We start from the raw sequence: 27861 nt of genomic DNA, 5'->3' as shown, positions 1-27861 counted from the left end.
ATGCAATAAACTTGATATATTCATGGTTTCACAATCAGTACCCTACTGGGTTAGATAAATAAAAAAGTGGAAAAATTAAAGCCCAGGATACACTGAGATAGGGCTCCTTTTACTAAGTGGCTGTAAGCCCAACGCGGTCTTACCGCTCACTATACAGGAAGTACTGCCGGGCCCAGCAGTACTTCCCATCTCTAATGTGTCCCAAGCCTGCTTTAAAGGGATGGGTCAAACAGGATGTTGCTGCTTAGTTGACTGCATAACTGAGCACGGTTGAGTGACAGCATCAGAGAAGGGGCCACTGGAACTCAGCAGGCATCCCTCTCCAATTTTCTGCTTCTACATTTTATTGAGGGTCCTTCTCTCCCTGTTCCCACATCTAGATCCTAGACCTGAATCCTCCAAATATCTAGGGATGCTAATTTCTTGTTTAAAATAAAATCTGAAAAGATGTCATAATGCCCAGTTGGAGTGCAGCTGTGCAGCGTTTCCTAATACTGTATCATTATAATTCATGCCGGATGATACTCAGCCTGAAGGGTTTGTCAGTTTTGAAGCATTTTTGGTATTTCATATCTGGATCAGTGCCAAAACACAGAACTTACCTGGTGCCCAGTTAGCTTGGCAGATGAAATTAGCACAGCCTTCTTGCTGTCCTCACTGTACCCGCTTGCTTAACAAGTTAGTGAACTGGATATCACCACTAACCAATTAAGTGCCATCTTCACCCATAGACTGCCCTGGCACTAACCAGTGCCACACCAGTCAGAAGAGATATTCAGCAGTACTGCTTACTTAAGTGCCACTGAATGCCCCCTCTCAGCATACTCATCCAAGCTCCGCCCCATCCTGTCTACATATTGTGCATTCTACATGCACAAATAAGGATTTCATGTGTAAATGTCAGTAGTTGAAGCTCAATCAGTGAAAGATGTTAAATATAAAATACATTTGGAATAATCTTTCTCCTCTTATACAATCTTCCTTTTCAGATTCGAGCAATGCCATCTTATTATCTTTTTCGTAAAGCTTTAAAAACACATTTGTTTTCTAAGATTTAACTACAACTGATAAAAAGTATTTATTTTCTGTTTTATTGTTTACAATTAAGCGCTATATATTTCCCTGAAATGGAGGGGTTAATCTTAATGTTATCCACTTAGAATTGTATTTGAAATAAGCAGAATATAAGCCTGTTAGTAGTATAGTATAGTATTTACACATGTCAAACATGAATAAGATTTCTGAAATAGGGGTGGTAATATATAGGATGCACTGAAGTAATACCTTGCTATTGATTGCAAACTGCCCTTGAAATTATAAAACTGGGAATTCATAGCACTGACAGCACTGGAGGTTGACTTTGGAACAGCTGAGAATCAGCTGATGCTAAAGGACTTAGAAATGAAGGGCTTGATATTTAGCCAGTGACACATAGGGGTCCTTTTACTAAGTTGCGCCAAAAAATGGCCTGCGCTGTTGTAGGTGAATGTATTGGACGCGCACAGGTCCATTTTTAGCACACCTGCAAAAAAGGCCATTTTTTTGGTCTGAAAATAGACATGCGGCAAAATAAAAATTGGTGCATGTCCATTTTGGGCCTGAGACCTTACTTCTACCCATTGACTTAGCGGTAAGTTCTCACGCATTAACTAGGCAGTAACCGTCAGCGTGTGTACAATGCCAATTATTGCCCAGTTATTGCCACATGGTAGAAAATAAAAAATATTTTCTGCCACGCGCATCGGACGTGCGTAAAAAATGGAATTACCGCCCGGGGCATGCGGTAGCTGGGCGGTAGTTCCAAATTGATGTGCGTTGGACGTGTGTAGGTGCCTACACACCTTAGTAAAAGGCCCCTCAGTGTTTTGCTGACTGCCCCAGCGTTAAACCTGAAAATTCAATGTGGATCATGTCTGGTCATCGGCATTGAATTCCAGGGTTTCCGGAGCTGGCTAACGCATAGCTGGTTAAGTGCAATATTCAGCACTTAACTGACTGTGGGCCACCTAAAGATAGGATTGAAATGCGGTCCTATGTATGTGGTTAACCTGATCGGTTAAGTGCAGAACATGCCAGCGCCACCCCCTGGAATGCCCCCCAAATAGCCGGTTTTCAGATTGGCTCTAACCAGCTATTTTCAGTGGCTTGCCCCAAACAGGTGATTTAACTGGCCAGGAGCTAGCTGTTTCTGGCTAGTAAAATCACTTTGAATATTGACCCTCAAATGCTAAGAGATAATCATAGCCTGAGTCCTTTGCAGACCCACTGTGGCATTGCATTTCGGGAAATGTTGCTTGCTCTCAGCAGACTTTGAGGACACTCTGAGCACTTCCCAACAATATAGACTTAAATTCTGGTTTTCTTTGCTTGCTTCAACAGGTTCTACAACACCATGCAGGCCTGGGTTTTCTTCCTTCTTTGCCTGGCTGGCAAGTCACTAGCTGCTCCTGTAAGAACCATTTACTGCACTTTGATGTTGTGATTCCTGATGAGTACACATCAGAAGGGTTTGAGCAAATCCATGCACTTTGTTTTAATCTACCATACTGATTAAAGTTCTGGGCAGGGGAAATAAACTACAAACTGTTCTTGTCACTTACCAGATGTCAAAGTGCACTCTGATACACAAAGTCCTATTCCTTTCATGAGAAAATCGAAAGTGGATCTTCCAAAATGGATTGAAAAAATTCTGCTGTTTTTCATTTTCCTCCAACCTGTCTTTCATATTCAGGGACAGTTAGGAATCTTATGGGTAGCTCTGCTGGTCTTAGTGTAAAACTGGACTTCAAGAACCAGAATGCAATGGAACAGTAAGAACAATTTAGTACAATCACCCAAATTACTATGTATTAGGACCAGACTATAATATATACAACCAACCAGCAATCTGTGGAGTGGCGAAGTAACCCACTAGTTATTGCAGTAGACTAAGATCCTGGGGAACTGGGTTTGGTTGCCACTGCAGCTCCCTTTGGCCCTGGGAAAGTCACTTAGCCCTCCATTGCCTCAAGTACAAAAAAATGTCCTGGGAACAGAGAAAGTACCTGCATATCAAGTGTACAGTGCTTTGTGTCTATTAGCACCACAGAAATGATGACTAGTAATCATAGAGCAAGATAATGAGCCCTAATATTAGGTGAGCAGTCCTTGGGTAAATATTTGCCGTCACGGAAGGTACTTTTATAACTTATGTGGCTGGAAAATGCATCAGTGACACCAGTTTTAAAAGGGAAACTTTGCCTTTCTGACCAGGTCAGACAACTTTATGCTTAAAAGGGTATATGCATATAAGTTTAAGTGCCTATATTCTAGGCAATGTTCTAAAAAGCCATTTCTGTGCTTCAAACGTTGTTTGTAATGCGAAAGTGCCTTGTACAGAGACTGGATGCAGATCTTTAGTACTAGATTTATAGTTCAGGTAAATCCCTGCAAATTCAAAGAAAAGAATGAAAAACCCTAAATGTCAGTCCTAATTCTATCTCTGGGGCAGACATTTTGCAAAAGATGCCTCGCCAGATGATTGTCAACATTGATTGTATGAAAGCTGTGCTCAACGGCTGTGATAAGGGTTGAAAATGATTAGGCATTAGAAATAAGTGCTCTGCCTCCGATACTGAATCTGTGTTCTGGTAATACCCTAGGAATTCTTCCATAACAATATGGATCATAGAGGTTATGCCATGGGGGAAAATCACTCAAATGAGCTATATACATTCATCCAATGCAATATCATCTCTTATTGGACTATTATGAATGGTATTCAGTCGATTAGCATGATACTGTTTTGTTTGATGTTGCAACAAATTGGGGACACCAATGAGAAGTGTGCCTTGGGATCACAAGAGAAAGGGCTTTTCAGATTGTTGGCCCTAAGGTTCCCTACCCAGTACTCCAGACATACCTAGCAAGTAGAGTTTTTGGGATATCCCCAATGAATATACATGAGGTTTGCATACATCTGGAGGCAGTGCATGGAAATCTAGCTCATGTATAGTCATTGGGGATATCCTGAAAACCTGACTGGATGAATGTGTCATGAAGCCTGAGTTGAGCCTATGGACTTACAATAGAAATCCACACGTACAGGATTACTGTATTTAAGGTGTAGAGAAATGAACACTTGACTTTTCACAGTGGCTTTTTACAATAGTTGATGATGTTTACTAGAAGGTCATTTTTCTCTTCTGGAAACTATTAATTCTGTAGTTTTTGTTTATTTAATGCTACATTATACATCATATGGCAAACACGAATTTTATAATATATCATGTCAATATTCACCCACCATGGTCAGTGTTTTACAAAAACATTATCTGCAGTGGTTAGAAATCCAGTCAGTGGCCAGTGCTTAATCTCCAAATAAGGTAGTCAGCTCTAGGCCTTATCTGGTTAATGGCCACATTCATTCTGAAATCTGAGTAACTTATCTGGATGGTTTAGGACAGCCTTCTATCTGCCCTAATTTATCCGTATAGCAGACTGAATATGTAAGCCACATTGAGCCTACAAATAGGTGGGAAAATGTGGGATACAAATGTAACAAATAAATAAATAAATATTGCCACTGTCTGGATAAGTTCTGAAACCATCTTGCCTCCACCCACACTCCGCCCTGACACTATCTGCGTAGTGCAGTGGTGGTTTCTAAGGATATTCAGATACACTATCTGGAAAATACTTCTCAATATCCTCATGTATGGGGCGACATACACACCTCAATAACTAAAATACCATCAAAGCGGGTTCGTACGTCACCACTTAAAGTACAGGCATTCTTAAAAAATTACCCTCATAAAGGGCAATTCTATAATCTTGGCACCCTCATTTACATACCCTGTTCATGTGTAAATGTCTGTGTATATAAGTGTGAATCCAAATTCTCTAGGAAGTTTGAAAAACGTTAGTTTGTGTGTGTCTCCCACCTGTAATGGAATGATTTCAACCAGGAAATCCGTTCTTTAAATTTACACAACCGGAACCTCAGAGCTCCAGATAGGGAAAATACATATAGCATTAAAAAACCACTATCAAGTTAGGAGTAGGCTATTTTGGTCCCCTAAGGGGAGAAAAGAGAAAAAAGAATCATCCGCAAAAACTCATGCTCAATATGAGAAAATCGGATGATTTAAAAAACTCTTTTCCTCCTAAAAACCCAAACAGATGAGAGACACAAAACCACAAACCAACTTATACGGGAAACACCCGATCAAGACTTGTGTATATAAGTGTGCAATTTCCCATGCAAGTGCCAATGGGTTGCCTAACTTACATAAAGGGAATGGGACGTATACATAGGTGGAACATGGGTAGCACTTCCAGTTATGCAAATAACTTACATGCATGGCCCAGCCATATTTATGTGCCCACTGTTATGCCAGGTCTATGGCTGGTGCAACTGTAGGAGCGTTGATACCAAGTTATGCTTATATTCTCTAAAGGAAACCTGGGCACCCAGATACTGATATAAAATATGCTCCTAGGACCAGATTCTATAAATGGGTGCCAGAAACGATCGGTGCTAAGCATGAGTTTGCCCTTTATAAAATTATGCTTACTGCAAATTCCCATGCCTTAACTTTGGGCACCAGACTTACGCCTGCTGAACTTGGTGTAAATGCTGGCGCCCAAGTTGGGCACGGAAACCCAGTATTCTGTGACAAGGTGTGCAACTTTTTGGAATGCTCCTGACACGTCCTCCCCCAATGGCCACACCCATTTTTAAATTGCACATGATGGGATTTGGGCTCCTTGCATTATAGAATAGTGCACAGCTAGATGCGCACATGAATCCTAATTGGTGCCAATTGACATCATAATTAGTTGTTAGCATCTAATTATTGCTCGTTAATGGCTTGTTAGCTAATTAAGTTGCTTGCGCATCTTAGGATCGTGCCAAATCTGGGCACCATATTTAGAATCCGGGGGCTAGTGTGTCCCCATGGGGTGCCTAAATGGAGGTGGCCAGTTGTACAATTGCCCCCATAATGACTTATATTTTCAAACATTTTCCATCATATGTGGTCAAGAAAATTCAAACAGAAGGATCTACCTAGTCAGCACCTGGTGCTGATGGTATAAATCCTCTTGATTAAGTCCACATGCTATAAAAAATGTACTTTAAAGCATTTATCCTCAGAAGGCTGCCCTGGTCTGAGTGTTATGTCTTTCCTCTCTCCCAGCAGCAGGATGCTTTGCCAGAAGAGGCTGAGGTGGTAGAGGAGACTATATTCGAGGTAAGAAATATGGGTATCGTAGGCTTCCTCTCTTGAAATCTCCTTCCTACTGCTGAGTGCCTTGACTTGTACTGGAAGTTGGTGGCTGGTGTAGCAAATACATATTTACAACAATGTTATCAGTCTTCAGTTGGGTAAATGTGGGGGTTATTCTTCACCAATGTGCAAATGTAAAAAAGGAAGAACATATGATGTTTTCTACCCATGCAGTGCAGCTGGCTACCCATTATTTTATTGTTTATTTTTCTCATTCCCAGTTATCCCTTATAATTGCTGTTCCCTCTAACCTGAGCGGAAGTCCTCCACCTATAACCCTGCCGGGGGGGGGGGGGGGGTGTTGCTGTTTCACTATCACATTTTCAATCCTCCCAATGAACTTCCTAATGCTGAACGCAATGAGCGTACCCAAATTTGCATCTCATTAGCGTTGTGTTATTTTTCTGCACTGTTAACGGCAGTATTTTTATGGCGCTGTTCAGAACAGCGCCAGAGTTTTGAGCATTGGTGCCTCGGTGCTGGGCTTTGGCATTGAATATCCAGTTTTGTGGAGCCAGCACCCAAATAACTGCGAGATTACTCCCAGCATTAAATACCCAGTTCTAATTCAGCTGTGGCTGTCAGCGGCTTTAAAAATGCTGATTTCCATGGGCTGAATATTGGGGAGTTAGATTTCAGATAAGCCTTTCTTGCCTGCCTTACAGATTGCCTTGGCTTGGATATTTTTTTTTTTTTAAAAAGCATCATGTTGTTACATCTAAGGCCATACATTGCATCTGCTAGAGATGTCATGCACCAGTTAATTAAACATGAATGACTAAGGCTTCTTTTGCTTACAGGAACCTGTGGGGATTAATCCTGTGCAGGTGGAAGTTGGAGAGTTTGATGAAGCAATTGCAATTGCTGAGGAGGATATTGTTCCTGAGAGTAAGCATTTACGCATTATACATATTCACCTTTACAAAGATACAGAAGGACAAAAAACCTCGCAGAAAAAGTACCAAAAGGTAAACATTGAAGGTGACTCAATAATAAAGATGATGCAGCATGTAGTCTAAAAGATTTATTGGTCAACAACAGGTCAATGGTCAACACAACAACTTGACGCAGCCGTGTTTCGGCCCATCGGCCTGCCTCAGGAGTCTTCCGGTGTTATGCAGATGAATGTGTGGATGGTACTTGTTGTATAGATTCTTCAATTAGTCGCTAGAGAAATACTCCAACTACATAGCTTCTGATGCAAAATGCAAACAGTTGCAAACTGTTGACCAATAAATCTTCTAGACTCCATACAGCATCATCTTTTTTATTAAGTCACCTTCGCTGTTTTTCACATATTCACCTTTATCACATAGGATATTGTCTTCTCATACCAAAGGATCCAGGCAGCACGTACAAATTATTGGTATGGAAGAAACTATGATCATTAGCAGGCTGCTTCTCAACCGTCTTCTGGAGGCACATCTTACCAGTTGGGTTTTTAGGATTACCACAATTAATATGAATGAAATTGAATAAATCGGGTCTCTACTATATGCAAACTTCATTGTACTAATCCTGAAAATTCAACTAGCTTTTCTTAAGAAAGAAAAGATATCTATAATCACAAAAATCTGGAGTTCAGCCAGGCATCATAGTCACTAACCCCAAAATTCTATATATGGCGCCTTGTCTGCATTAATTTGGCCATGCAGCCAAACTGCACGCACAACTTAATTGATTAACAAGCCAATCAGCTCCAATAATTGATAATTAACAACCAATTAGTGGCAGTAATTAGGTATAATTAGAATTTACACACACAACCTTATAGGCATATTCTATAACCTGGTGCGTGTAAATTCTAATGCGCACAGCTGAAAAGGGGGTGTGGCCATGGGTGTTGAATGGGTGGGTTGTGGGCATTCCTAAGAACTATGCGCACTATTATGGAATACACCTGATCTGCGCCTAAATTAGGTGCGAGGATTTACACCAGGTTTTAAGTTGGTGTAAATTTTGGGCGTGGATCCCAGCACAAAGCGCTAATAATCAATTATTGATTCTAATTGGCAACAATTTGAATTTGCGCGTACATCTTTGTAGTCGGTATTCTATAAGAGGTCATGGCCATTGGAGGGGAATTGGCAAGTCAGGGGCATTCCTAGAATTTGCGCACAGTGTTATAGAATCCAGCAGATCTGCGCCTAATTTAGGTGCAAGGATTTACACCAGGTTTTAAGTTGGTGTAAATTTTGGGCGTGGATCCCAGCACAAAGCACTATCCTATAAACGATGGCCAACTTTGAGCATCATTTATAGAACAGCACTTTTTTTTTTATTGTCACCCAAATTTAGGCAGCATTTGCTGAATTTAGGCCTAAACCAGCAGAAAGATTTAAAATCAATTTAAGAATTCATCTGTTTGGACAGTCACATAGCAACAAAAGAATTTCAGTGATACTGATCCAGTCTTTAAGGGGTTCTTTTATAAAGGTGCACTAGTGTTTTTAGTGCGTGCTAATGATTAGCGTGCGTGAAACACTAGAGTTAATCATAGAAATATATGGGTTTCTCGAATGTTTAGCTAGTGCTTATTTTTAGCGTGCACTAAAAACGCTATCGCGCCTTTGTAAAAGGACCCCTTAGTTCTGTTTTGCAACAGCTACAATGTATCACAGTTGTAACCACTCCCATAGGTCTATATTTGAACACAGTTTGTAGAATTCTACTTGTCAATTAAAATTCTAAGGGGTCGATATTTGCAGTGAATTAACCAGCAGGAAAGGCTCCTTTCCAGTTAAATCACCTGTGCGGGATTATCTGGGGATATTCAGCGGCACTTAACCAGAAAGTGCTGCTAAATATCTCTTCTAACCACCTCAGCTGTAACCAACTATGTTGTGAGCGGACTGGGGTTGGAGTTGGGGCAAAGTCAGCACTTATCTGGTTAAATGCTAGTCCTCAGCAATTAACTGGATAAGGTAACCGGACTAATCGGACCGCATGAAACACAGTCTTATCTTTCTCTGGTTAAGGGCTAAATTCCTACCGGGGTATAAATCTGTCAAAAAAAAAACCCCGCTCACTGCCGTCAGCTGAATATTGACCCCTAATGTTTTTGGAGTGGAGGAGTAGCCTAGTGGTTAGTGCAGTGGACTTTGATCCTGGGGAACTGAGTTCAATTCCCACTGCAGCTCCATGAGACTCTGGGCAAGTCACTTGACCCTCCATTGCCCCTGGTACAAAATAAGTACCTGAATATATGTAAACCACTTTGAATGTAGTTGCAAAAACCTCAGAAAGGCAGTATATGAAGTCCCATTTCCATTTCCTTTTATACTTCAGTATTTCATATCTGAGGAGGAGAACTTAGCTTCTATATTTTCCGACGGAAAATTAATGTCAGGTTTGGAGGCTACAAAAATAACCACAACACTGTTTTCCAACACCCTTTGTCAAGACTGCTCATCCTTTATCTCTGATTTTCTGACCTTCCGTAGATCCCTGCCTGAACCATCACTGCAAGCATGGGAAGGTGTGTGAACTAGATGAGAGCAACACTCCCATGTGTGTTTGCCAAGACCCCTCCAGCTGCCCATCCAGTGTTGGCGAGTTTGAAAAGGTAGGTCCAAAATGCCCTAAATTGGAAAAAGTAATGTGGACTCACTACTCAATGCAGAGACTTGTTAAACCCGCACTTACATCCAGGGCCGCTGAGAGACACAGCCGGGCCCGGGGCAGGACCGCCGCCCGTCTCCCCCCCTCCAACCTACTTGGGCCACCGCTCCGTGCCCCTCTCTCTCGGGCTGCTCTCCAAATTCGGGCACCACCCCCTCCTGCCCCCTTACCTTCCGGTGTCTGACTGCTCCTCCCTTGGTCTGTTGCCTCCTGCTCCTGTGTGCCAGGACCCAGGTTATCACGTTAATACAGTCATCCGGGTTCTGGCACACAGGAGCAGGAGAGAAACAGACCAAGAAGTAGGCAGACAGGAAGAAGCTTGCCGGCGCTGGGCCCCTCCTTGGAGGCCGGTCCCAGGGAATTTTGCCCCCCCCCTCTCGGTGGCCCTGCTTACATATCAATTCAATGACACTGAAGCTTGTGGTACCTTATAAGCTAACAGGAGCAGAGGAGTAGCCTAATGCTTAGATGATCCTCATGATCTTGGGCAAGTCACTTAACTCTCCACTGCCTCAGGTACAAACTTAGGGGTCCTTTTATTAAGCTGCGTTAGGCATTCATTCGAGCCTAATGCAACAAAAAAACCCCACAAACAAACCTAATGTGTGATGTGTTAAAGCATTCTGTGTTAGGTTAGGCATGTGCATGTGCTAACTGCGCCGTAATTATTTGGGGGGAATTTTTTTTGAGTGGGTTTATCAGGGGTGGAGAGTGGACATTCCTGCGTTATCTACCATGTGCTAACTAGTTAGTGCATGGTAAACTGGGGAGCCCTTACCATTACCTAAAGAGGTGGCGGTAAGAGCACAAGTTCTAATTTTTTTTTAATGGCCATGCGCTAATGGCAATATTAGTGTGTGGCCATTAATACAAAAAAGTAGAAAAAGACCATTTTTATGGCTGCAGTAAAAATGGCCTTAGCAATGCAGGAAAAAACATGCCCAAGGGCACGCTAAGGCCATTTTTTACTGCAGCTCTGTAAACGGACCCTATAATTTGTTCATATTTAACCCTACAGTTACCTGAGCCCTGTATCTAATTGTGGTCTATTTTGTAAGCATAGTTTCGAGGAGTTATTGCTCTAATATCCCACCTTCAGATTCTGCATTTCTCACCATGCATCATTTTCAGGAGTCCTGAACAAATACCTCGGATTTTTAGAGCTGAAGGTACAAGTCTGCATAAAAATCCTGATCCTTTTCTTCTCACTCCCAGGTCTGTGCCACCGACAACAAGACCTATGAGTCTGCCTGCCACTTCTTTGCCACCAAATGCGCCCTGGAGGGTACGAAAAAGGGACACAAGCTGCACATGGATTACATTGGGCCTTGCAAATGTAAGTTTTCTTTTTTTTTTTTTTTGGCAAATGAAGGCATGGAATAGGCCTGCAAATGTAGCTTCAAAGGCAACACTCACTTTTCCACTCCCCTAAAACTCATTTCCCTATCTATCCTCACCATCCATTCACCATCTTTAAATCTCTATTTATAAAGTAGCAAAGAGGAGCACATTAGTGATATCTAAATGCAAATAGTTTAACTCAGATCAGATATAAGTACATAAGTACATAAGTAATGCCATACTGGGAAAAGACCAAGGGTCCATCGAGCCCAGTATCCTGTCCACGACAGCGGCCAATCCAGGCCAAGGGCACCTGGCAAGCTTCCCAAATGTGCAAACATTCTATACATGTTATTCCTGGAATTGTGGATTTTTCCCAAGTCCATTTAGTAATGGTTTATGGACTTGTCCTTTAGGAAACCGTCTAACCCCTTTTTAAACTCTGCCAAGCTAACCGCCTTCTATTAAAGGAATAATTTTCAGACAGCCTGCATAGTTGCAGATATTTTAACACAAGAGCTTTATTTCTTCTTTCTCCTTACCTTTTGTATATGCTTATGCTTTGTTTATGTTTATTGAAATTTTGATTAATCGCCAAATTTTAGACAAGCCAAGTCCAAGTGATTTCCAAAATGAGCTAATCTCAAAAGACAAATCAATAGCTGAAAAGGAACTCCAATAATCTCAATAGGAAAGAAACACTATCATACAAGGAACTAAACTAATGCTAAAACAGAACAAAGGCATAACTGTATGCTTAATATAATATTTTTGTGTCTGCCACTGTGACCAAGCTGATCCGCATCACAGAGTGCCAAAAGCCACTGATAAGAGATGTGCTTTAAGATTAATTTTAAATTGTTTGTACCACCACAGAAAGGGTACCAGAAAAAAAATGCACTTTTGCGAGTTGACTCCCGGTGAGCCTAAGCAGGAGGAGGGAGGACTAAGCGGTGGTCATTCAAAGACCGGAGTATACGGAAAGGGACATATGGAACGGTTAAGTTAGAAAGATAGCCTGGAACACCATCATGAAGAGCTTTAAACGTTACTACAAGAATATTAAATTGGATCCTAAAATAAACAGGCAGCCAGTGTAATTGAGGAAATAAGAGAGTAACATGATTATGACATTTAGTCCTACAAAGAAACTGAGCAGTTGTATTTTGCAAAGATTGCAATCTCTTGATATTTGACTGTGATAAACCTGCATAGGTGACATTACAGTAGTCCAGTCTGGACGTTATATAAGCATGGTATAATGTATGGAGAGCATATGTATCAAGAAAATTGTAAATGGAGAAAAGTTGCCGTAGGGCCCTAAAAGCTGAACGTAAGACTGAAGAGATCTGCCCAGTGAAAGACAGATGAGAATCCAAAATAACACTAAGCTCAGACTTGGAACCGTAGATGGTGGAGGTGTTACCCAGCAAGTGACAGTCTTGTCAGTGTTAAGAACAAGTCGCTTATTTTTCAGCCAGCTTGCAACCGTGTCAAGACATAATTGTAGGGAAGACAACTCAATAGACCATGGGTCTGTGTGCCAAACTAAGAGAATATCATCAGTGCATAGACAGGTATCCCAAAAAACTGAATTGAAGTTGCCAACGGACTTAAAGAAGATGTTGAAAAGGAGAGGTGAAAGAAAAGATCCCTGGGGTACACCACACAGAAAGGGATAAGTTGAAGAGAATCTGTGGGAATTTGAGGCCAAAAAAGTACTGTTTTGCAAAAAAGAATTGAACCGATCTAGAGCAGTGCCTGAAATGCCTATTAAGATAGTCTGTGCAATAAAGATGAGTGATTAATAAGGTGAAAAACAGCTGAGATATCCAAAGAAACCAGAAGAGAGATTGAGCCCTTTTCTAGGTTGCTATGAATTTTACTGACCAAAGATGCTATTAAGGGGTTATTAAAGATAGATAGATAGATAGATAGATAGATAGATAGATAGATAGATAGATAGATATAATTCCACATATAATACTTTGTGCATGGCAGATAAAGTCAACTGTATTAGATGAGAGAGGAGAAAGTTTGCTGGAATCAGCTGAAAAGACAACAAAATACACTGGAGGTGTAAAGAGAGAGTGGTTACTTAATTGTTTCAGTATTCAGTTTAGACTATATGCAGATGACATCCTGTTTTTAATATTACAAAAAAAGGGGAATTCAAACTCCTGATATCAAATTGTCCCAATTGGGTTCTGATATCAATGGTGATACTGAGTGGACTCAGTTATTGGCTGAATACAAGGATCATGTGAGATTTGAATTGCATAGTGCCACATTGGTGGACTATTGTAGAAAAGAGATTATCCCTAGGGGACTGCGAATGCCAAAGGCCCCTAAACTTTTTCCAGAAGACACTGAGTTTGTCAGTCAATGGAACAGCATACTCAACCAATGTTCATTAGATTTGATGCTTTTGTTGATTCAAAACATTCAGAAGAAATTGACACAGGAGAAACCAGTATTGGAGGATAGATTAACTCAACTTAGAACATCAACAGAATATCAGTCATTGAAAGAGGATTTTGATAATAAGCTGGATAAATTTAAAAAAGAAATCACTAGTGTTAAGATTAAAAAATTTCAAAGGGATTTGAAGGATTATAATGAAGGGTATGTCTACAGTTGGCAGAAACCGAAAACAACTATTGATTATGAAAAATCTAAGAGAGTGGGTTTTCACTTATCCTCTAATTCCTCAAGTGGGGAGGAGGAGAACGAGGAGTGGCCTAGTGGTTAGGGTGGTGGACTTTGGTCCTGAGAAACTGAGTTTGATTCCCAGCACAGGCAGCTCCTTGTGACTCTGGGCAAGTCACTTAACCCTCCATTGCCCCATGAAAGCCGCATTGAACCTGCCATGAGTGGGAAAGCACGGGGTACAAATGTAACAAAAATAAAATAAGACTGAGGGGGAACAAACATGTGGAACTGTCATGAGGTCAATGGCACAACGAGGATGGGGAGGGTGGAGATCTCGAGGAAACCAAAGCCACAGGGGAACAACTCGGCGGAGGGACGACTCATTATAATCAATCTGTCTGCTTATCAGTTGACGGATGTAGAAGAAAAAGTGTTGTCTAAACAACTTTCATTTGTCCCGCCCTCTAAACATCAGCTGTTCCAGTTCTGTGTGGACTTTGAAAAATTTATCCGCTCCCTCCAACTGAAAATGTTTTTCGGTGACACTTCGACACAGGGATCTACAGCATCAAATTGTGAGGTGAAGAGCTCATGGGTACCCCCGGGCCCAGTCCATCCAGCCATTACCATATTAAAAAAATTAGTACGTCAGGAAGTATGGCAATTGGAAGTCACTGAATGTTGCAAAAAAAAAGGAATTTATCTAAGGAGGAGTACAAGCTGTCAGGAAACTAAGCAATGAATCATCTACTGTGATCCGTAAAACCGATAAAGGGGGTGCCATAGTGGTTCTTGACAGAACATTTTATATGGAAGAAATTCGATGTCAACTGGCAGACAAAAATATCTATAGGAAACTGAGTGCTGACCCCACCTTAGATTTGCTTGCTCTTATTCAGAAACTTACTCAGCAAGCTTTGCAGCTGGGTGTTCTCTCTAAGAATGAAAGTAGATTTTTATTTTTTGTTTATGCCATGACTCCAATACTGTACACTCTCCCGAAGATCCACAAAAGTTTAACAGCCCCCCCCCCCCCCCCCCGGCAGGCCGATTGTCTCATCGAGAAACCCATTTTAGAAAGACTTTGTAAATATACCGATGTTTTTCTTTGTCCCTTAGCACATACAATTACTTCATATATAAAAGAAACCTCTCATTTTTTGCAATTACTCTCTACACATAGTAACATAGTAACATAGTAGATGACGGCAGAAAAAGACCTGCACGGTCCATCCAGTCTGCCCAACAAGACAACTCATGTGTGCTACTTTTGTGTATACCCTACTTTGATTTGTACCTGTGCTCTTCAGGGCACAGACCGTATAAGTCTGCCCAGCACTAGCCCCGCCTCCCAACCACCGGCTCTGGCATAGACCGTATAAGTCTGCCCAGCACTATCCCTGCCTCCCAACCTCCAGTCCTGCCTCCCACCACTGGCTCTGGCACAGACCGTATAAGTCTGCCCCGCACTATCCCCGCCTCCCAACCTCCAGCCCCGCATCCCACTACCGGCTCTGCTATCTAATCTCGGTTAAGCTCCTGAGGATCCTTTCCTTCTGAACAGGATTCCTTTGTTTATCCCACGCATGTTTGAATTCCGTTACCGTTTTCCTCTCCACCACCTCCCGCGGGAGGGCATTCCAAGCATCCACCACTCTCTCCGTGAAGAAATACTTCCTGACATTTTTCTTGAGTCTGCCCCCCTTCAATCTCATTTCATGTCCTCTTGTTCTACCGCCTTCGTATCTCTGGAAAAGGTTCGTTTGCGGATTAATACCTTTCAAATATTTGAACGTCTGTATCATATCACCCCTGTTTCTCCTTTCCTCCAGGGTATACATGTTCAGGTCAGCAAGTCTCTCCTCATACGTCTTGTTACGCAAATCCCATACCATTCTCGTAGCTTTTCTTTGCACCGCTTCGATTCTTTTTACATCCTTAGCAAGATACGGCCTCCAAAACTGAACACATTACTCTAGATGGGGCCTCACCAACGACTTATACAGAGGCATCAACACCCCCTTTCTTCTGCTGGTCACACCTCTCTCTATACAGCCCAACAACCTTCTAGATACAGCCACCGCCTTGTCACACTGTTTCGTCACCTTCAAATCCTCAGATACTATCACCCCAAGGTCCCTCTCCCCGTCTGAACCTATCAGACTCTCGCCACCTAACACATACGTCTCCCGTGGATTTCTATTCCCTAAGTGCATCACTTTGCATTTCTTCGCATTGAATTTTAATTGCCAGACCTTAGACCATTGTTCTAGCTTCTTCAAATCCTTTTTCATGTTTTCCACTCCCTCCGGGGTGTCCACTCTGTTACAGATCTTAGTATCATCCGCAAATAGGCAAACTTTACCTTCTAACCCTTCGGCAAGGTCACTCACAAATATATTGAACAGAATCGGCCCCAGCACCTATCCTTGAGGCACTCCACTACTCACCTTTCCCTCCTCCGAGCTAACTCCATTCACCACCACCCTCTGGCGTCTGTCCGTCAACCAGTTCCTAATCCAGTTCACCACTTTAGGTCCTATCTTCAGCCCATCCAGTTTATTTAAAAGCCTCCTGTGGAGAACCGTGTCAAAAGCTTTGCTGAAATCTAAGTAGATTACGTCCATAGCTCGTCCCTGATTCAATTCTCCTGTCACCCAATCAAAAAACTCAATGAGATTCGTTTGGCACGATTTCCCTTTGGTAAAACCATGTTGTCTCGGATCTTGCAACTTATTGGCTTCCAGGAAATTCACTATCCTTTCCTTCAGCATCGCTTCCATTACTTTTCCAATAACCGAAGTGAGGCTTACCGGCCTGTAGTTTCCAGCTACTTCCCTATCACCACTTTTGTGAAGAGGGACCACCTCCGCCATTCTCCAATCCCTCGGAACATCTCCCGTCTCCAAGGATTTATTAAACAAATCTTTAAGAGGACCCGCCAGGACCTCTCTGAGCTCCCTTAATATCCTGGGGTGGATCCCGTCCGGTCCCATGGCTTTGTCCACCTTTAGCTTTACAAGTTGTTCATACACACTCTCTTCTGTAAATGATGCTGTATCCACTCCACTATCATTTGTACTTTTTTCAGTCCATCGCGGTCCTGCTCCAGGATTTTCTTCTGTGAAAACAGAACAAAACTATCTATTTAGCAAATTTGCTTTTCCTTCATCACTATCTACATAGCGGTTTGCAGTATCTTTTAGTCTCACAATTCCCTTTTTAGTCATTCTCCTTTCACTAATATACCTGAAGAAATTTTTGTCACCCCTCCTTACATTTCTAGCCATTTGTTCTTCCGCTTGCACTTTCGCCAGACGTATCTCTCTCTTGGCTTCTTTCAGTTTCCTCCGGTATTCCTTCCCGTGTTCCTGTTCTTGAGTTTTTGTGTATTTCTGGAATGCCAACTCTTTAGCCTTTATTTTCTCAGCCACTTGCTTGGCAACACAACGGATAACGTCTACTCTTATACTGGTTACTTTGGATGTACGATCCCTTTATACATCAATTCCTCAACATGAAGCAGTGAGAACAGTGGAGTTGGCTTTGGATGCCCGTCCTCGACCACATCGAGTCCCCATGGATTTTCTCATAGAATTTATCAAAATTGCTTTGTTCAATAAAAAATTTTTGTTTGACAATGAATTGTTCCTGCAAATATCCGGAACAGCAATGGGGGCGTTGTTTGCCCCTTCTATTGCAAACATATTCATGGGATGGTTTGAGGAATGCTTTGTCTATATGGCACCTGGCTATGCTCATATCCAATTTTGGGGAAGATATATTGACGATATTTTTGTATTATGGCAGGGCACCCTTGATGATTTACAGGCATTTGTATAGTGTTTAAATTCCTGTCACCCCACAATCAAGTTTGACTATAATCATCATTTGGAATGTATTAATTTTCTTGATGTGTTGGTGAGAACTGAGCATGGGGAATTCTGGACAGATGTTTATGTTACACCAACGGATAGAAACTCCCTGTTGTCCTATGATAGTATGCATCCCCATCATCTCAAAGAGAATTTGTGACATCATGGAACAATTTGTGAGTTCAGCAGGGAAACTTAAACATAAATTCCTGGATAGGGGGTACCCCAAGAAGATTGTCAATAAGTCTTTTAAACGGATACTTTATAACCACCGGGAGGCGTTATTGGAGCCTAGACAAGAAAAAAAAACGCAGCCTCCGGTGGTTCCTTGTATTTTGAAGTTTTCTAATAAATCACCTCAGATTGCATCAATTATTAGGAAACACTGGGAAATAATGCAGACTAATAGTAACATAGTAATGTGTAACATAGTAGATGACGGCAGAGAAGGACCTGCACGGTCCATCCAGTCTGCCCAACAAGATAAACTCATATGTGCTACTTTATGTGTATACCTGACCTTGATTTGTATCTATCATTTTCAGGGCGCAGACCGTAGAAGTCTGCCCACCACTAGCCCCACTTCCCAACCACTAGCCCTGCCTCCCACCACCGGCTCTGCCACCCAATCTCCGCTAAGCTTCTGAGGATCCCTTGCTTCTGAACAGGATTCCTTTATGTTTAACCTACGCATTTTTGAATATCTGTTACCGTTTTCATCTCCACCACCTCCCGCAGGAGGACATTCCAAGTATCCACCACTCTCTCTATGAAAAAATACTTCCTGACATTTTTCTTGAGTCTGCCCCTCTTCAATCTCATTTCATGTCCTCTAGTTCTACCGCCTTCCCATCTACGGAAAAGGTTCGTTTGCAGATTAATACCTTTCAAATATTTTTCAAGATCAACATCTCATGATTTCATTTGCCCGTAATAACAATTTACAGGACAGACTGAGCCCTTCAGATATCTGGTCTCCACAGCATTTTACCCAGGGGCATCATGTCAAATGTGGATGCTGTTCAATATGCTCTATAACCATAGAAGGTTCTGATTTAACATTGCAGAATTGTACACAGATTGTCTTACGTCATAATACATCATGTGACTCAGTGAACGTAATTTACATTTTTCGATGTCCTTGTGATCTTATATACATTGGTCACACTACACACAAATTTAAGACGTGTGTTATAGAACATCGCCACTGTATATCTCAAATGAAACTGGAGGCTCCGATGGTCAAGCACTGTCAGCAATTCGGCCATCGTTTTGAGCAAATGAAGTACGTGGTAATTGATCAGCTGATTTTGAGCAAGAGAGGAGGTGATGCTAAAACACTGCTATGGCGTAAAGAACAACGCTGGATTTACAGCCTGGATACGCTGAATCCAAAGAGCTTGAATAGAAGCATTGAGCGGAATGCCTACTTTTAATGTGACATGGGGGTGCGTGTGCTGGTAAGAGTGACGTTTTCCATGTTGGCTGGTGATTGGCTGCCCAGTTTGTTTAAATCTTGAGCGGTGTTACTTTCTCTTTCCCCGCCATTTTGATGTGAAGTGATATGTGTTTGTCTTGGTAAAACACGCGATATGATAAGCAATGGTCTTGGTTCCTTCCTGAAGCAGCATTTATTTGAGCGAAACAAGGTGCTCTTGTTGAAGGAAGTGAGGATATTCTTGGACTGAATGCAAGATATTTCTTTGTCTGGCTGGAGGACGTTTCTTGTAGGTGGTGATTTCTGCAACTACTTGTTCATGGTAATACATGTAGATGGATAGGTTCAGAATGGACCTAGCTGATTGAGCTGAATCGTTAAGATCTGTGGAATGGATTTTGGATGTAGACTTCCAGCAGCTAAGTTCCAATATATATATTTTTTGAAGCTATTGCAGAAACTGCCGCAGCTGTCCTTTGCAGTGCCTATAACAGTAATAATCTCTCTTTTTTTTTCAGTTAATTCATTATTTTGGGCAGAATGTTTTTCCTTGACTTTTTATACACCATGTAATGGATTTTCCATAGTTCCTTATTTGTGGGATTGGGTTTTTTGAACCACCTGTTTTTTTTCCCCATGGGTTTTTTTCTCATGTGGTTTTTCTAGGTGTTTCTGGTTTTCCAATCCTGCATGATTAAGAACCTATGATAATACTCTGTTCCTGTTGTAGAGTAGTGGACTTGTTAGTGCCTTTTGGTACTTTCCCTACTGGGAAGTTTAAGGTTCTGTGTGTTAACATTTGTGTGCTATCTTCAATTTGAAAGTAGTGGAAACTTTTGGGAAATCCAGCACATGATATATCAGATCCTGTTTTTAATGCCATTTGCGAGTACAGTTCAGGCAACTTTTGATATGTTTACATACAATTAATTACTGGATGAATACATATTGTCTAAAATTGAATGTCAACAAAACTAAGATTTTGCTGCTTTCAACATATATATCATAAGAGATGCCTATGAGTTTGAAATTTGGAAATGAGAGCATTCCCATTGGGCATAAATTACATAACCTAGGGCTTCTTATGGATTCCAGTTTCTCTATGAGAGATTATATACATCAAATTATCAAGGGTGTATTTTATCATTTGAAATTGGTACGGTGTTTAAAACCTTTGCTTAAACCTTGTAATTTTCTGATGGTAGTCCAAAGTTTAGTCTCTCCATGTTTTGATTACTGTAATGGGCTGCTTGTGGAGATTCAGAAAAGTCATGTGAAAGCCCTACAGGTATCCCAGAATGCAGTGGCTATGGTGCTCTTGGGGGAAATAGATATGATCCTATTACTCCAGTATTGAAGGTACTACACTGGCTTCCGATTGAATATAGAATTCAATATAAAATCATCCATATAGTTTTCAAAATAACAACTGGTCAAGCTTCTAAGATTCTGTCTTCTAAGCTTCACATTTATCAACCAAATTGGTTATTTAGATCAGCTGACCAGTTTTTGTTGGAAATTGGATGAATATAGAAACACAGTTTTTCACATTGCAGTCCCTTTGCTCTGGAATGGACTACTCCTAATGTTAAGAATAATCAGAAATATGAGTGATTTCAAAAAGGAACTGAAAAACATTTTGTTTATCCAAGCATACCAGAGAACTGAGGAATGAATTATGAAGGTGGTACTTATGAAGTAGTAAAACTGGCATGCTGTTCACAATAATTATGAAGTAGAGAAACTGGCGATCGTTTGTTATTGAATGTTGTTGATTAATTTATTATGTATGTCTAATTGTGATCCGCAAAGGACTCCAGGATTGAGTGGAATATACGGGTTTTTTAATAAATGAATAAATAAAAAACATAGCACATGAAGAGCTAAGGAAGGGTGCAATAGCTGCTTGGTATTATACTCAAGGACAGCTATATTAAGATATTCCTGGCATTCATGTTGGGTTGTATTTTTGCCCTTGCTACTGTTTTACAGTGATTGCTCCCTGCCTGGACGCTGAGTTGACTGAGTTCCCCCTTCGTATGAGAGACTGGCTCAAGAATGTCCTGGTCACCCTGTATGAGAGGGATGAGAGCAACAACCTGCTGAATGAGAAGCAGAAGCTCAAGGTAAGAAGAAACCTAATGGAACTAACAGTCAGTGAACAGTGTGCTCAAATCCAACACCCATTTTTTTCACTTGAATTTGCCTTTGGATAATAGAAAGTGAGAAAGAACTCACCAACTGGTAGAGTTTTAAAATTCTTTTAATTTGAATTAGTTACTGAAGCAACTCATCAGGATGGTCTTTGTTTAAATCCATTGTTTGCTTCCCAAGACTCTGATCAGTTTTTCTATGTGGGGGTTGCTGGAATTCAGCCTGTATGGGTCTTGTGATTCCAGCAAGGCCTTGAGCCTATGTTTCTCAGCTGAGGGAACCAAGGTGTTTGCACCTATGACCCTGATGAATTCAGTTAAATATGTTGCAATCTATTCCTGTTGATCCTTCTTTAGATTTATTTTATTTATTTATTTATTGCATTTGTATCCCACATTTTCCCACCTATTTGCAGGCTCAATGTGGCTTACATTATGCCGTTGTGGCAATCGCCATTATCGGAATGAGAAATACAGAGTGGTATTGCATTAAAGTTCATAACTGACAGAGTACTTTAAGCAGTCAGGTATAAAGAGTTCATTTCCGGAATGAGAAATAAAGTGGTATTGCATTAAAGTTCAATGGTGACAGAGTAAATTAAGCAATCAGGAATCGAGGGTTCAGTTTTGTCCAGTTCTGGTATAAGTTTCGTTATCTGGTATTTAGGATCGATCATTGTGGTATGCCTTTTTGAACAGGTTGGTTTTTAGTGATCAGACTGTTATGACTGTTGGAAGAGGTTGGGGGAACGGGCAGGGGATAGGGAAACCTTGTGAGGCCCTTATCCAGGTATGGGCAACTCCTTGAAGTCACCTAGGTGCGCCAAAATTCAGTAGCAGTATCCAAATAACTAAGCAGACATAGTTAAAACTACATTAGATGTGAATCATAGCCTTTTTGCAGGCTCAATGTGGCTTACATAGTACCGTAAGCGGCGTTAGCCGATTCCGGTATGAACATTTTAGATGGCATTGCTCCTTTTCAGAATTATTCTGTCCCTTGCTGCTTTCTGAGAATCTTTCAGATTTGAGAAGGAAAGTGGGTAACCTAGAGTAAGTTTCGGTTAAGTGGAAAGATGTTCCCAGTAGAAAAGTTGGCAATGCTTGGCAAATTGTTATTGTTCAGAAGTTATTTGAGCTAAATGAGAGGGTTTTTTTTCATGCAATTATGTCTGCCAGAAATAATGCCAATGAGCTTTTTGCTACTGTTTGGGTAGGGGTATCTTGGAAACAGTAGATTTAGTGGGCCCCACTTGTGGGCTTTTACAACACACTGTAGAGATAAGAGAACCAGCAGCTGTCTGTAAAGTCCAGGAGCCATGTTTTTCTATCTTCATGGGTTTTGATGTCCTCTTCATCAAGCTGATTTGTTTCTTAACTCTTTTGATTTGATGTCTGTAATCAAGTCTGAGGATCTAGTGAGAAAAATTAGACTTCCTAATGAGTGTTGAAGTTTTGTCATTCATTATTGTTAAGGTGTTTACCCTTGGAGGCACTATCTTTTTTCTATATGATAGGCCTGTGTTAGTGAGGGTGTTTTTCCTTCTTCACATCTGCCAGTCAATTATTACTCCTTTGCAGAAATAACCTAGTTTGGAAAGATCACTTTTTATTCTAGGGCCTGTTCTTTGGTTTCAAATTTTTCTGCCTTCTTAACTTTGCTAGTTCTTCTATTTTTTTTTCATGATTATGTAATGTTTTGTATAGATTTTATTGGACTGCTATTGTACACCACATTGAGCAACCTAGACCTGGGATTATGATCTATAAATTTGAAAGTAAATACATAAAATTCTAAAGACCAGAATGATAGCAGATTAATTCTAATGTCAACAAACAAACAATATTTTTATCCAGGCAAAAAAGATCCATGAGAACGAAAAACGCCTGGAAGCTGGAGACCATCCAATGGAGCTGCTGGTCCGTGACTTTGAAAAGAACTACAACATGTACATCTTCCCTGTCCACTGGCAATTTGGTCAACTGGACCAGCACCCAGTTGATGGGTAAGTGACTGAGTAAAGAGTGAAATGACCTCTCTAGTAACTGGGCCAGAGATCTACATCTAATGGAGAATGCAATCCTGGTGAACATGCAAATTCATAATAGGTTTTCTCTAGTCTATTGGCTCCCAGAGTTGTTCTCAGGAGCTTCCAATCAGCCACAAATTCAGGATAACCGCAATGGATGTGCATGAGATGTGTATGCATATATTTGTGTTTGGAGATAATCTAGGAGTTCACTATACCACCAGAAAGAAAAGGGAAGAATGAGTTTATGATCTAATCTTCTCTTGTCATTTTCTCTTGTTTGGCTTTATAGCCCAATACCCTAACTTTCTATGTTTCTTGCAGATATCTTTCTCACACTGAACTGTCTCCTCTCCGTGCTCCACTCATCCCCATGGAACACTGCACCACCCGTTTCTTTACAGAGTGTGACATTGACAATGACAAGTATATTGGTCTTGATGAATGGGCCAAGTGCTTCGGCATCAAGGAGCGTAAGTATCATCCATCTCAAGAAATAACACAATAGAGTAATTTGCTGCTGTCCCTTTACCAACCTTTTAGAAACACTGGTGTAGCACTAAGCTCACTATACCTTAGCAAAACCAGACTCTACAAGCCACACATACAATCTTACCAGAAGACTATCATTAAGTCTACTCTCTGTGGAGATGCTATTATATAAGTATCTCAAGTAGGTATGACATTTATTTATTTATTTGTTACATTTGTATCCCACATTTTCCCACCTAATTGCAGGCTCAATGTGGCTTACATAGTACCGGAGAGGCATTTGGAGACTCCGGGGTAAACAAATACAAAGTGATGTTGTGGTAAGATATAGTTCATGTGGCCCAACCATATTAGGGAATCGTACAATTTAAATTCGCTAATTGTTATTATATTCTTTGGAGAATGAACTCCAAGGATGTTTTGATTCCATGGTAGAAAGGTCTCTGAATTTAACCAATTTTTTTAGAAAGTTCCCATGATAATATTTCCACTAGGGCAAGCCTTTTGGTTACATTCTTCGCTGAGACAGATAAAGTGATGATTCTAAAATCTTCCTTTAAAAAGAAAGAGAGTTTATTTTGCAGTCAAAAGATTCAGCTATTTCCTGACATGGCGAGAGCCATAACATTAAGGAGAAAACTGTCCTCTCTAAGTTTCAACAATATGACTTGTTTTAATTGCCATCCCAGTCTGCTGCGATGTACATTGTACATCTTAGAACCCTTGTACATAACATACTTCTCTCTCTTTTTTCTTTTCCAGAGGATATTGACAAGGACCTTGTGATCTAATCCAGTGACCACATCCCTATTGCTTTCCATTTTTCTTCATCCTTCGGACCTTTTGTTTTCTATAACTTTTAATGTTAATGTCTCGGGACAAGGTGCTAATGTAGATGTAAACAGTGCATTAACGGTGCTAAAAACAAGAACAAATAGAAGAGACCCAATCTTATTAGCCTATACCACTAGAACCTGCATTCACTCACTCACTCGCATTGTCTGTGTGATCTTTAGCCCTTTGATGCTACATAATGTAAAAAAAGAACTGGATTAAATGAGATAAAAATGGTCGATCCGTTCTTATCCTAAAGCTTCTAGAACCTCTGCATTTCTAATTCTTTATTTTTTGGTGTTGATATTTAATGTTGAACAGAATGGCAGTAGAGTAATGCCATGGTTTGCAGAAGGCATGTGAAATAGAGGCAGAAGCTGGTTCCACAGAATGTCTAGTCAATGCCAGAGCTGGAGAGTTTCATTGGTGATGAATTGCTTTTCCTTTGGAGAAGGCAGGAAAGTTAACTTGGGCCAGAAGGTTAAAGACCAGAATGGATTTTATTTTATTCCCATGTTTTGAATGTTCACAATCTGGAACAGAAGTGAGGAAGAGTTAAGCGCAACTCAATGAAGTCAACGTGTAAAGCTTCCTACAAACAATAAACCTTTATAAATGCTAAAGGCTTATTTTGTTTTAAATTTCATTTCAGTATTCTACATGATTTCTGATCTTCTCTGCATTTAAATGTTTGTATACGTTCAGACACTTCATGCTTCTACTTCATGCTTAATCTGTAACAAAAGGCGTAACTCATCAAGTCTCTATTTGATTATTACCTACTTTTACTGTTCTTTCTGTTCCATCAAAGGTTGATTATTTAAGGCTACTCTATGGGGCATCTACTCTACTCTGTGTAATGAGGGGTGACCAACTGGCCTCATTATCCCTATGACATTTTTGTCCTCTCCTATTAAAAAAAAGAAAAAATCAAAACCATCCTGTGATTCTGGGTAACAGTGTAAAAAGTCCCACATAGCTTGGTGGACGAAAGGTATATAAGTTAGAATGGTTGGTACTGCCCCATGGAACATTAGGTTATCAGCACTATGTCTTCTCTTTTCTGCCAGACCTTATGTTTCTCAGGCTGGCTTTTTTTTGAGGGGGGGGGGATATAGCAGGTGCTTATCTAGAGGAGCGGTAGATTAAGGTGCAATTGGAACTGTGACATGAAAGGAAGGCTGTCAGCTATGGCAGAATCTATCATACTTTGTTAATCTAGTGCATTTATCAGAAACTGAGACTTTGGGAGTATTTGCTAAAAATGCTTCAAAAATAAAAATGAAAGCATTCCAATTCTGCTATTTCAATATCTTTTTGTTAAAAATCTAACATGGAAATTCCAATTAAGGGGTGTTAAAATCAATATGTCCTCTATTAAGCCAAAGCAAGATGAGGAGAAATAGTGCAAATAGAGAACGTGCTCCTTTGAGATAGGAAGGAAAGACAGAGGTTGGGGAGAAATAAAGAAGCTGAAGAAAAGAGAGAGGAAGTAGAAAGAAGAGTAATAAGGAAAAAGAAAGTGGGAGTACTGGAAACCTCAGCATCAAGTATCCTAGTGGAACCTTATCCCTGGGATTTTATATAGCGTGACTTAAGTTACGTGTGCAAATCTAGCCGTATTCTGGATTTAAGCATGCAACTTAATTAGTTAGCAAGCCAATGAGTGCCAATAATTGTCACTTAAGCAATTATTGACAATAATTGGCATTAATTAGAATTTACACGCAGAATTGTCTAAACATATTCTATAACATGATGCATGTAATTTCTAAGTCACATGAGTCAAAAATGGGCGGGTCATGGGCATTTCTAAACCCTATGTGCATAGTTATAGAATACACTTGGTCTGTGTCTAATTTAGGCATCATCATTTACACCAAGTTTTACTTGGCATAACTGCCCACAACTAAATTTAGTCATGTGGACGAGGGCTCAGCGTATTCTATAAACCTTGTGGAAATTTAGGCTTAATCTATAAAGTACATCTAAATTTAAGCGTGTACTTTATAGAATACACCTAGGCGTATTTTGCTTTCACACCAATTTTTTAGGCATCATATATAGAATCTAGTCCAATGTTCCTAAACTTTTAGGGTTATTTTTATGCACAGTTTTCAAGATAGTTTTTAAGGCCTTTCTAATAAAACACTTTTCTTGCTTTTGGTCATAAAACATGTTTACTGCAATAGTTAAGCAGCAGTAGCTGCAGGACCTCTCTGGTAACTGGGGAGCGTTCCCAAGACTTTGAAGAAGGTAGCCATACTGCTAACATGGGCAATGATCACAACTGCACATTTACAGCACAGCCACCATTGTGGAAGACAATTAGCTACATCGCTTGAGATAGCATTAAGTGTTCCATGTTTGTCTGTCGCATTATCAGGTAATGCACGATAACAACACCAGTGTTAACTGCAAGGTGCAGAATTTCCACAAGGGCCCTGTTTACTAAGCAGCGTTATAGGCGCGTTAATGTTTTTAACGCACATTAACCATGTACACACATTAACCATGTATGTTCCTACAATATCCCTATAGGTGCCTACATGGTTAGCGTGCAAGCTAAGTGTAGGCACGCTAAAAACATTAACACACCTTAGTAAACAGGGCCCAAATTTTTTAATGTGGCACTTAACTCTGTTAACCTGGCTTTGGTAGCTGTTAATGCAGCTCATTAACTGTTAACAGGATGTTGTGTTAATTGTTAACATGCTTTAAAATCCACCTAGCACGAGTTAGTCTATAGACCTTTCAATGTTTGGAATCTATTTTTCTAGAAACTGGAAAAGTTAAAATGTCAGTCTATGAAAGCAATCTAAAGCATGAAAGCTTCTAGAGGACTGGGTGATACCAGACCCCTGGACTTACAGTAAACAAACTAAGATGGTGTAAAACTGATAATCTTGGAAGTCAGAGGGGCACCAAAAATTAGGGTCTCCCTGAATGCTACGACCAGGTATGTGCAGGCTGATGTCACATACATTGTTTTATGGCATCAGTGAGTGAGTCAATGCGGATGACAAATTTGTTTATGATGGTAAGAATTTAATAGAGAAAAGGAACCATAATTTCTTGAAAGTATAATGTAGGAATCAGCCCTGTTTTAGAAAGGAAGACAACAACATGTGTATTTGTATCTTTTTCTAATCTGAA

General features: G+C 40.5%; 1 protein-coding gene across 2 annotated transcripts in view; it reads left to right on the top strand.

Moving 5' to 3' along the window:
* The window catches only part of SPARC (secreted protein acidic and cysteine rich), a 48896-nt gene extending 23564 nt beyond the window's left edge, over nt 1–25332 (top strand). Inside the window, exons 2-10 of one of the 2 annotated variants that reach the window (XM_030211642.1) lie at nt 2380–2449; nt 6183–6233; nt 7070–7157; nt 9713–9834; nt 11106–11226; nt 21189–21322; nt 23207–23355; nt 23704–23852; nt 24634–25332. In XM_030211642.1, coding sequence (XP_030067502.1) covers nt 2393–2449; nt 6183–6233; nt 7070–7157; nt 9713–9834; nt 11106–11226; nt 21189–21322; nt 23207–23355; nt 23704–23852; nt 24634–24662 — 900 coding nt within the window. In that variant the 5' untranslated portion in view covers nt 2380–2392 and the 3' untranslated portion in view covers nt 24663–25332. Of the gene's footprint in view, nt 1–2379; nt 2450–6179; nt 6234–7069; nt 7158–9712; nt 9835–11105; nt 11227–21188; nt 21323–23206; nt 23356–23703; nt 23853–24633 lie in introns of both variants that reach the window. The other variant, XM_030211641.1, reaches the window with a different exon arrangement.
* The last annotated feature ends 2529 nt before the right edge of the window (nt 25333–27861 follow it).

The sequence above is a fragment of the Microcaecilia unicolor genome, chromosome 8 (assembly GCF_901765095.1).
Source record: "Microcaecilia unicolor chromosome 8, aMicUni1.1, whole genome shotgun sequence".
Taxonomy (NCBI): Eukaryota; Metazoa; Chordata; class Amphibia; order Gymnophiona; family Siphonopidae; genus Microcaecilia; species Microcaecilia unicolor.
Note: the sequence above shows the minus strand (reverse complement) of the source record. Positions and strands in the feature narration are given on the sequence as shown.